This window comes from Petromyzon marinus, unplaced genomic scaffold, assembly GCF_048934315.1.
Source record: "Petromyzon marinus isolate PM22_M1 ecotype Great Lakes invasive population unplaced genomic scaffold, UKy_Petmar_22M1.pri1.0 PM_G_Scaffold_17, whole genome shotgun sequence".
Lineage (NCBI taxonomy): Eukaryota > Metazoa > Chordata > Hyperoartia > Petromyzontiformes > Petromyzontidae > Petromyzon > Petromyzon marinus.
In genome coordinates, this window is record NW_027422728.1 from 1,460,472 (window position 1) to 1,471,989 (window position 11,518).

General features: G+C 54.7%; 1 protein-coding gene across 1 annotated transcript; it reads right to left on the reverse strand.

Moving 5' to 3' along the window:
- Positions 1–524: 524 nt before the first annotated feature.
- LOC142911174 (uncharacterized) lies at positions 525–11,185 on the reverse strand. The gene is made up of 4 exons (XM_076060280.1): positions 10,695–11,185; positions 4,067–4,130; positions 2,227–2,575; positions 525–562 (listed from the first exon to the last, which is right to left on the reverse strand). Exons 1-4 carry the CDS (start codon positions 11,177–11,179, stop codon positions 525–527), a joined length of 936 nt encoding a protein of 311 aa, XP_075916395.1. The 5' UTR covers positions 11,180–11,185.
- Positions 11,186–11,518: the final 333 nt, after the last annotated feature.

Genomic DNA, 11,518 nt, shown 5'->3' on the forward strand with positions numbered 1-11,518 from the left:
GCCGAGGGATTTCACCTTCCCCAGGACCTCACAGAAATGCTCAGCAAATCTGAAAACCTGTTCCTGGGGGTTGGAGATTGGATCACCGTTTTTTTCCCCTAATGATGGTAATAGGTGTGCCGCTGCAGGTTACTTTTTGATGGAATTAAAGAGCGATTTGTGATCACGGGCCATTGAGGCAGATTCCATCTCCTCAAAAACCCACGAGCACCACCCATCCTTGCAGCGCCTCACAGTTCTCCGAACCTCCGAGAGAAGGCTGCGGCCAGCCTCCTCATTCTCTGACGTGGAATGCTGTAGACAATGAGAGTGGGCCTGTCGCTTTTTCTCAGCCAGCCTGAACTTGTCCTCTGTCAGCCAGGGTCTCTGAGGAGGTGTGGACCACGTACCCAAAGCAGCCATTGCAGCTGCATGAGTCACAGTCCTAAACCTCGCCCATTTACCCTCGACATCTGGAGGAGTGAGGGACGATGCCAACCCCAGCCGCAAGCGATGATGAAATTCTCGCTTGCAACTTTCATCAACTAGTTGAGACCAGGCCGCCTTAGGTTGAAATGGGGTCCTGGGTGTACACCCACCACCGGAGTGGAAGAATGGCAGGCGCATCTTACAGATGACAAGTCGATGGTCAGTCGGCAGATCAGCTCCACGGTAGGTCCTGGTATGAAGGACATCGGCCCGCATCCGCTGTTCTGTCACTATGTAGTCCAGCAGATGTTCTTGCTTGGACCCGGCATGCATCCATGATGTTGTGTGGATGCGCCGATGCCGGAACAGCGTGTTGGTAATTACAAGCCCATGGGCTCCACAAAAATAGCAGCCTCCTACCGTTGTTATTGAGCTGATCTGGTCCATGCCTTCCAATCACCCCAGACCAGTTGCCAGCATCATGACCAACTCGGGCATTGAAGTCACCAAACAAGACGACTCTATCCCGAGGGGCCACTTTAGCCAGCACCTGTTACAGGAGGTCATAGAAGGCATCTGACTCATCGACCTTGCCTGCATCCTCCCAAAAGATGTCCGTCTTCGGTGGGGGCTTAAGTAACCACGACCACCACTCCTCGCCTCTGGTTGATGGGAAGGCGAGCCCAAAGTAGCCTGGGGCTTACAGCTTCCCACACCACACAACAACAACCGCCATTCGCCACTAAGTGGTGGTGACATGACCACGACGCTTGTGCCAAGCTATGTGCACCCTGAGGCCACGTGAAGTGGCGAATGCCCACTGGCAGGAGGTCACGGGGCAGACCCAGGTGCCACAGGTCAACTGACTGAGATGACTGGCTGATGCACCACCTGTGCCCCCTACTGTGCCAACCTGCTGTGCTTTAGCCACCCGGCACTCCGCTCGTTGTTGTGAGCGTCGCTCCTCCGCCCTCCGTTGTTGTTGGAGGGCGACTACCTCCAACTGCCCAGTAGCATCCTTCACGAGCCTCCTCCACAGAGGCCGATCTTGACACCGCTGGTACCAGTCATCGGCAAGTCCACTCAGCTCCACGTCCTCCTGTACTACATCACTCCATCTCTTCTCTAGCCCGAGCCGCGCCCGCTTAGCCCCCTCAATCCAGCCGAACAAAAGCTGTTTCGGCATGCGTTGGCTGGGCATGCGGGCTTACATGACCCAGCAATCGCAGCCTTGCCCGCCGGAGGAGCTCACCGATGGGACTTTGTCCAGATCTTTCAAGGATTTGTGAGCTCCTCACACAATCCAGTCTGGTTAAACCCAGGATGGATCGTAGGCAGGCCAGCCTAAATGTTTCTAACCGGCGAAGATGTTCCATTAGGGGGGTCCAGGGGGTCCACGAAACCACGAGTTAAACCACACCACACACACACACATACACACAAACACCTACACACCACACACACACAAACACCTACACACTCACACACCTACACACAAACACCTACACACACACACACCTACACACTCACACACCTACACACTCACACACCTACACACACACACGTGGGTGAGTGTGTGCGTCCTGACCCTCACCTCTTCCTCCTCACCCTCCTCCTCTTCCTCCTCCTCCTCCTCCTCCATTTTCTCACCAGCAACACCATCACTACCACCATCACCACCATCACCCCCACCATCATCACCACCACCACCATCACCACCAGCACCACCACCAGCACCACCACCATCACCACCATCACCCCCACCATCACCACCAGCACCACCACCAGCACCACCACTACCACCACCACCAACACCACCATCACCACCACCACTACCACCATCACCACCACTACCACCACTTCCACCACCACCACCATCACCACCACCACCACCATCACCACCACCATCACCACCAGCACCACCACCAGCACCACCATCACCACCAGCACCACAACTACCACCAGCACCACCACTACTACCATCACCACCACCAACACCACCATCACCACCACCACTACCACCATCACCACCACTACCACCACTTCCACCACCACCACCACCATCACCACCACCACCACCACTTCCACCATCACCACCATCACCGGCGCCAGCTCCTCTTCCACGTGCAGGCGTCTCGGCCTCCCCCGTACAGTGGCGGCAGTGGACCTGTGGGAGGCAGAGAGACGAGGGCTGGTGCCCAGCGCTCCTCAGTGTGACCACTACCGCCATCGCCACCACCATCGCCACCACCGTCACCACCATCGGCATCGCCACCACCGATATCATCACCACCATCGCCACTATCGTCACCATCACCACCACCACCACCCCGACCACCACCACCACCGTGGTGGGTCACACACACCCCCACACAGACACAGACACACACACAGGGTCACACACACAGGCACCAACCCACACACACCCACACACACACAGGGTCACACACACAGGCACCAACCCACACACACACACAGGGTCACACACACAGGCACCAACCCACACACACACAGGGTCACACACACAGGCACCAACCCACACACCCCCACACACACACAGTCACATACACCCACAGGGTCACAACAACCGCCATTCGCCACTAAGTGGCGGCGACATAACTTCGTGGCTACGTGACGTCACCACGACGCTTGTGCCAGGCTATGTGCACCTTGAGGCCACGTGAAGTGTCCAACGCCCGCTGGCAGGAGGTGCCGAGCCCGTTTAGCCCCCTCGATCCGGCCGAACAAAAGCTGTTTGGGCATGCGGTGGCTGGGCATGCGGCTACATGACCCAGCCAACGCAGCCTTGCCTGCCGGTGAAGCTCACAGATGGGACCTTGCCCAGATCTTTTAAAGGATTTGTGAGCTCCTAACACAATCCAGCCAGGTTAAACCCAGGATGGATCGTAGGCAGGCCAGCCTAAGTGTTTATAACCGGCGAAGATGTTCCGTTAGGGGGGTCCACGTTTCGCAAGCGTAGAGAAGGGAGGGAAAGACCGTGGCCGAGGAGACAACCCCCTACATCCTCGTAGTGCCGGACGGGCAATGCTGTCGTGGACAGTGCTGTGGGGGGAGGGCCAATTCCGATTGGCTTTTCCCCTCAAGGCGTTTGTAGCTACCACAGCGGCTAAATGGGGGCTCTGGATGGGTGCGAGGGGCTGGTAACCCCTCCACCTTAAATAAATTACCACAAAATCACGTGACAAAATATATCTAACAAACACACACACACAGGGTCAACAACAACAACAACCGCCATTCGCCACTAAGTGGCGGTGATGTCACCACGACGCTTGTGCCAGGCAGGGTCACACACACACACCCCCACACACACACAGGGTCACACACACACAGGGTCACACACACAGGGTCACACACACAGTCACACACACCCACGCAGGGTCACAAACACACACACAGGGTCACACACACACAGACAACCACCCACACACACACACACAGGGTCACACACACGTAGTGTCACACACACCCGCACACACCCCCACACACACCCAGGGTCACAAACACACCCCCACATACACACAGGGTCACACACACGCACACACCCCCACACACACGTAGTGTCACACACACACAGGGTCACACACACACACAGGGTCACACACACACACAGGGTCACACACACACACCCCCACACCTGTGGGCACGCTGCAGACGGCGTGATCTGAGTCATCGTTCTCTTCCTCCTGCCGGAGACGGAGCTGTGGACAACCAGGGTGACAGTGAGACTCACAGTGACACTCACAGTGACACTCACAGTGACACAGTGACACTCACAGTGACACTTAGCCACAGTGACACTCACAGTGACACTCACAGTGACACTCACAGTGACACTCACAGTGACACTCAGCCACAGTGACACTCAGCCACAGTGACACTCACAGTGACACTCACAGTGACACAGCCACAGTGACACTCAGTGACACTCACAGTGACACTCAGCCACAGTGACACTCACAGTGACACTTACAGTGACACTCACAGTAACACTCACAGTGACACTCAAAGTGACACTCACAGTGACACTCACAGTGACACTCAGCCACAGTGACACTCACAGTGACACTCACAGTGACACTCAGCCACAGTGACACTCACAGTGACACTCACAGTGACACTCAGCCACAGTGACACTCACAGTGACACTCACAGTGACACTCAGCCACAGTGACACTCACAGTGACACTCACAGTGACACAGCCACAGTGACACTCAGTGACACTCACAGTGACACTCAGCCACAGTGACACTCACAGTGACACTCACAGTGACACTCACAGTGACACTCAAAGTGACACTCACAGTGACACTCACAGTGACACTCAGCCACAGTGACACTCACAGTGACACTCACAGTGACACTCAGCCACAGTGACACTCACAGTGACACTCACAGTGACACTCAGCCACAGTGACACTCAGTGACACTCAGTCACAGTGACACTCACAGTGACACTCACAGTGACACTCACCCACAGTGACACTCACAGTAACACTCACAGTGACACTCACAGTGACACTCACAGTGACACTCAGCCACAGTGACACTCACAGTGACACTCACCCACAGTGACACTCAGTGACACTCATCCACAGTGACACTCAGTGACACTCACCCACAGTGACACTCACAGTGACACTCACCCACAATGACACTCACAGTGACACTCACCCACAGTGACACTCATCCACAGTGACACTCACAGTGACACTCACAGTGACACTCAGTGACACTCATACACAGTGACACTCACCCACAGTGACACTCACCTACAGTGACACTCACAGTGACACTCACCCACAGTGACACTCAGTGACACTCACCCACAGTGACACTCACAGTGACACTCACCCACAGTGACACTCACAGTGACACTCACCCACAGTGACACTCACAGTGACACTCACAGTGACACTCACCCACAGTGACACTCACAGTGACACTCACAGTGACACTCACACACAGTGACACTCACCCACAGTAACACTCACCCACAGTGACACTCAGTGACACTCACCCACAGTGACACTCACAGTGACACTCACCCACAGTGACACTCACCCACAGTGACACTCACAGTGACACTCACAGTGACACTCACCCACAGTGACACTCACAGTGACACTCACAGTGACACTCACCCACAGTGACACTCACAGTGACACTCACAGTGACACTCACACACAGTGACACTCACCCACAGTAACACTCACCCACAGTGACACTCAGTGACACTCACCCACAGTGACACTCACAGTGACACTCACCCACAGTGACACTCACCCACAGTGACACTCACAGTGACACTCACAGTGACACTCACCCACAGTGACACTCACAGTGACACTCACAGTGACACTCAGTGACACTCATACACAGTGACACTCACCCACAGTGACACTCACTCACAGTGACACTCACAGTGACACTCACAGTGACACTCACAGTGACACTCACCCACAGTGACACTCACCCACAGTGACACTCACAGTGACACCCACAGTGACACCCACAGTAACACCCACAGTGACACTCAGTGACACCCAGAGTGACACTCACAGTGACACTCACCCACAGTGACACTCAGTGACACCCACAGTGACACTCACAGTGACACTCATCCACAGTGACACTCACAGTGACACTCACCCACAGTGACACTCACAGTGACACTCACAGTGACACCCACAGTGACACCCACAGTAACACCCACAGTGACACTCAGTGACACCCACAGTGACACTCACCCACAAAGACACCCAAAGTGTCATGCTGCTGACAGTTGGGCTACATTAACATAAGCTGCCCCGCCCATGCTGCTGACACCTGGGCTACATTAACATAAACTGCCCCGCCCATGCTGCTGACGACACTTGGGCCACGCCCATTTTCAACCTTTATAAACAGTTTGCCTTTAGAGGCTGACCCCCTTTGCCTGATGTGTGTACACACACATTCTCTGGAAAGAACCAGAGAATGTGTGTGTAAGTGTGTGTGTGTAAGTGTGTGTGTGTAAGTGTGTGTGTGTAAGTGTGTGTAAGTGTGCGTAAGTGTGTGTAAGTGTGTGTGTAAGTGTGTGTAAGTGTGTGTAAGTGTATGTGTGTGTGTGTTGGTGTGTGTGTAAGTGTGTGTAAGTGTGTGTGTGTAAGTGTGTGTTGGTGTGTGTACGTAAGTGTGTGTGTGTAAGTGTTAAGTTTAACAGCAGAGGTCTCACTCCGAATCAGTCGAGCGGCAATATCTTTTCATCGGTTGCGTAACGCTGTGTGGAAGCTACCTGGTCTGTCGCTCCGCACTAAGCTTCAGGTCTTCTCGGCCACGGTCATTCCCTCCCTTCTCTACGCTTGCGAAACGTGGACCCCCCTAATGGAACATCTTTGCCGGTTAGAAACATTTAGGCTGGCCTGCCTACGATCCATCCTGGGTTTAACCAGACTGGATTGTGTGAGGAGCTCACAAATCCTTGAAAGATCTGGGCAGGGTCCCATCGGTGAGCTCCTCCGGCAGGCAAGGCTGCGATGGCTGGGTCATGTAGCCCGCATGCCCAGCCACCGCATGCCGAAACAGCTTTTGTTTGGCCGGATTGAGGGGGCTAAGCGGGCGCGGCACGGGCTAGAGAAGAGATGGAGTGATGTGGTACAGGAGGACGTGGAGCTGAGTGGACTTGCCGATGACTGGTACCAGCGGTGTCAAGATCGGCCTCTGTGGAGGAGGCTCGTGAAGGATGCTACTGGGCAGTTGGAGGCAGTCGCCCTCCAACAACAACGGAGGGCGGAGGAGCGACGCTCACAACAGCGAGCGGAGCGCCGGGTGGCTAAAGCACAGCAGGTTGGCACAGTAGGGGGCACAGGTGGTGCATCAGCCAGTCATCTCAGTCAGTCGACCCGTGGCACCTGGGTCTGCCCCGTGACCTCCTGCCAGCGGGCGTTCGACACTTCACGTGGCCTCAGGGTGCACATAGCCTGGCACAAGCGTCGTGGTGACGTCACCGCCACTTAGTGGCGAATGGCGGTTGTTGTTGTTGTTGTGTGTAAGTGTGTGTAAGTGTGCATAAGTGTATGTAAGTGTGTGTGTAAGTGTGTGTAAGTGTGTGTGTAAGTGTGTGTAAGTGTGTGTGTAAGTGTGTGTGTGTGTGTGTAAGTGTGTGTGTGTAAGTGTGTGTAAGTTTGTGTGTGTAAGTGTGTGTTGGTGTGTGTACGTAAGTGTGTGTGTAAGTGTGTGTAAGTGTGCGTTAGTGTATGTAAGTGTGTGTGTAAGTGTGTGTAAGTGTGTGTGTAAGTGTGTGTAAGTGGGGCCTTACCATCAGCCCCACCAAAACTAAGCACCTGCCTGGGTATTTTGTACCATCGGACACTCCACCCCCACAACTCCCAATCGGTGATGGGGCAGTTGTGGAGAGAGTGGAGAGTTTCCCATACCTGGGCAGTGTGCTTATGACTGGCTCCAGTTTAACAGCAGAGGTCTCACTCCGAATCAGTCGAGCGGCAATATCTTTTCATCGGTTGCGTAACGCTGTGTGGAAGCTACCTGGTCTGTCGCTCCGCACTAAGCTTCAGGTCTTCTCGGCCACGGTCATTCCCTCCCTTCTCTACGCTTGCGAAACGTGGACCCCCCTAATGGAACATCTTCGCCGGTTGGAAACATTTAGGCTGCCCTGCCTACGATCCATCCAGGGTTTAACCAGACTGGATTGTGTGAGGAGCACATAAATCCTTGAAAGATCTGGGCAGGGTCCCATCGGTGAGCTCCTCCGGCAGGCAAGGCTGCGATGGCTGGGTCATGTAGCCCGCATGCCCAGCCACCGCATGCCGAAACAGCTTTTGTTTGGCCGGATTGAGGGGGCGAAGCGGGCGCGGCACGGGCTAGAGAAGAGATGGAGTGATGTGGTACAGGAGGACGTGGAGCTGAGTGGACTTGCCGATGACTGGTACCAGCGGTGTCAAGATCGGCCTCTGTGGAGGAGGCTCGTGAAGGATGCTACTGGGCAGTTGGAGGCAGTCGCCCTCCAACAACAACGGAGGGCGGAGGAGCGACGCTCACAACAGCGAGCGGAGCGCCGGGTGGCTAAAGCACAGCAGGTTGGCACAGTAGGGGGCACAGGTGGTGCATCAGCCAGTCATCTCAGTCAGTCGACCCGTGGCACCTGGGTCTGCCCCGTGACCTCCTGCCAGCGGGCGTTCGACACTTCACGTGGCCTCAGGGTGCACATAGCCTGGCACAAGCGTCGTGGTGACGTCACCGCCACTTAGTGGCGAATGGCGGTTGTTGTTGTTGTTGTTGTGTGTAAGTGTGTGTAAGTGTGCGTAAGTGTATGTAAGTGTGTGTGTAAGTGTGTGTAAGTGTGTGTGTAAGTGTGTGTAAGTGTGTGTGTAAGTGTGTGTGTGTGTGTGTAAGTGTGTGTGTGTAAGTGTGTGTAAGTTTGTGTGTGTAAGTGTGTGTTGGTGTGTGTACGTAAGTGTGTGTGTAAGTGTGTGTAAGTGTGCATTAGTGTATGTAAGTGTGTGTGTAAGTGTGTGTAAGTGTGTGTGTAAGTGTGTGTAAGTGGGGCCTTACCATCAGCCCCACCAAAACTAAGCACCTGCCTGGGTATTTTGTACCATCGGACACTCCACCCCCACAACTCCCAATCGGTGATGGGGCAGTTGTGGAGAGAGTGGAGAGTTTCCCATACCTGGGCAGTGTGCTTATGACTGGCTCCAGTTTAACAGCAGAGGTCTCACTCCGAATCAGTCGAGCGGCAATATCTTTTCATCGGTTGCGTAACGCTGTGTGGAAGCTACCTGGTCTGTCGCTCCGCACTAAGCTTCAGGTCTTCTCGGCCACGGTCATTCCCTCCCTTCTCTACGCTTGCGAAACGTGGACCCCCCTAATGGAACATCTTCGCCGGTTGGAAACATTTAGGCTGCCCTGCCTACGATCCATCCAGGGTTTAACCAGACTGGATTGTGTGAGGAGCACATAAATCCTTGAAAGATCTGGGCAGGGTCCCATCGGTGAGCTCCTCCGGCAGGCAAGGCTGCGATGGCTGGGTCATGTAGCCCGCATGCCCAGCCACCGCATGCCGAAACAGCTTTTGTTTGGCCGGATTGAGGGGGCGAAGCGGGCGCGGCACGGGCTAGAGAAGAGATGGAGTGATGTGGTACAGGAGGACGTGGAGCTGAGTGGACTTGCCGATGACTGGTACCAGCGGTGTCAAGATCGGCCTCTGTGGAGGAGGCTCGTGAAGGATGCTACTGGGCAGTTGGAGGCAGTCGCCCTCCAACAACAACGGAGGGCGGAGGAGCGACGCTCACAACAGCGAGCGGAGCGCCGGGTGGCTAAAGCACAGCAGGTTGGCACAGTAGGGGGCACAGGTGGTGCATCAGCCAGTCATCTCAGTCAGTCGACCCGTGGCACCTGGGTCTGCCCCGTGACCTCCTGCCAGCGGGCGTTCGACACTTCACGTGGCCTCAGGGTGCACATAGCCTGGCACAAGCGTCGTGGTGACGTCACCGCCACTTAGTGGCGAATGGCGGTTGTTGTTGTTGTTGTTGTAAGTGTGTGTGTAAGTGTGTGTGTGTGTGTAAGTGTGTGTGTGTAAGTGTGTGTAAGTTTGTGTGTGTAAGTGTGTGTTGGTGTGTGTACGTAAGTGTGTGTGTGTAAGTGTGTGTAAGTGTGCGTAAGTGTATGTAAGTGTGTGTGTAAGTGTGTGTAAGTGTGTGTAAGTGTAAGTGTGTGTAAGTGTATGTGTGTAAGTGTGTGTGTTGGTGTGTGTGTGTAAGTGTGTGTAAGTGTGTGTGTGTAAGTGTGTGTAAGTGTGTGTACGTAAGTGTGTGTGTGTAAGTGTGTGTAAGTGTGCGTAAGTGTATGTAAGTGTGTGTAAGTGTGTGTAAGTGTGTGGAAGTGTGTGTAAGTGTAAGTGTGTGTAAGTGTATGTGTGTAAGTGTGTGTGTTGGTGTGTGTGTGTAAGTGTGTGTAAGTGTGTGTGTGTAAGTGTGTGTAAGTGTGTGTACGTAAGTGTGTGTGTGTAAGTGTGTGTGTGTAAGTGTGTGTAAGTGTGTGTGTGTAAGTGTGTGTGTGTAAGTGTATGTAAGCGTGTCTGTAAGTGTGTGTGTAAGTGTGTGTAAGTGTGTGTAAGTGTGCGTGTGTAAGTGTGTGTGTGTTGGTGTGTGTGTAAGTGTGTGTAAGTGTGTGTGTGTAAGTGTGTGTTGGTGTGTGTACGTAAGTGTGTGTGTGTAAGTGTGTGTGTGTGTAAGTGTGTAAGTGTGTGTGTGTGTAAGTGTACCTCTGGTGTTGCCGTTTGCGCGTCTTCTCCGGCACTGTGGGGACGGAGCTGTCAGAGTCCTCGTTCAATCCGGCACCACCACGGCCACCGTCACCGCGCTCACCACCGCCGTGACCGCCACGGCACTCAACACCACCACCACCACCATCGTCGTCATCGTCGTCGCCAATCCTGTCCATGTCGCCGGCGCTGTTGACGTCGCCGAAGCCAAAGCCGTCAACGTCGCCGATGATGTCGCCGTAGGGGACGCCGACACCGTCGCAGTCGGCGCTCCTGTCGCTGAAGGCGACGCCGCCGGAGTCGCTGCAGTCGGCGCCGTCGGAATCGCCGAAGCTGTCGACGTCGCCAAACCTCACGCGGACGAAGTCGCTGAAGGCGGCGGCGACGGCCGCGGCCGCGTCGTTCGTGGCGGCGGCTCTGACGCCGCCGCCGGACGCAGAGCGGCGGCAGGGGCACGGTCCGACGCTGCCCTCGCTCGAGGCCATCCTGCAACCTGCATACACTGCGACCACCGCCGCCGTCACCACCACCACCACCACACGCACCACCGTCACCACCACCATAGACTCAACACTGTACCATAGACTCAACACTACACCATAGACTCAACACTGCACCATAGACTCAACACTGCACCATAGACTCAACACTGCACCATAGACAAACACTACACCATAGACTCAACACTACCCATAGACTCAACACTACCCATAGACTCAACACTGCACCATAGACTCAACACTGCACCATAGACTCAACACTGCACCATAGACTCACACTACACCATAGACTCAACACTGAACCATAGACTCAACACTGCACCA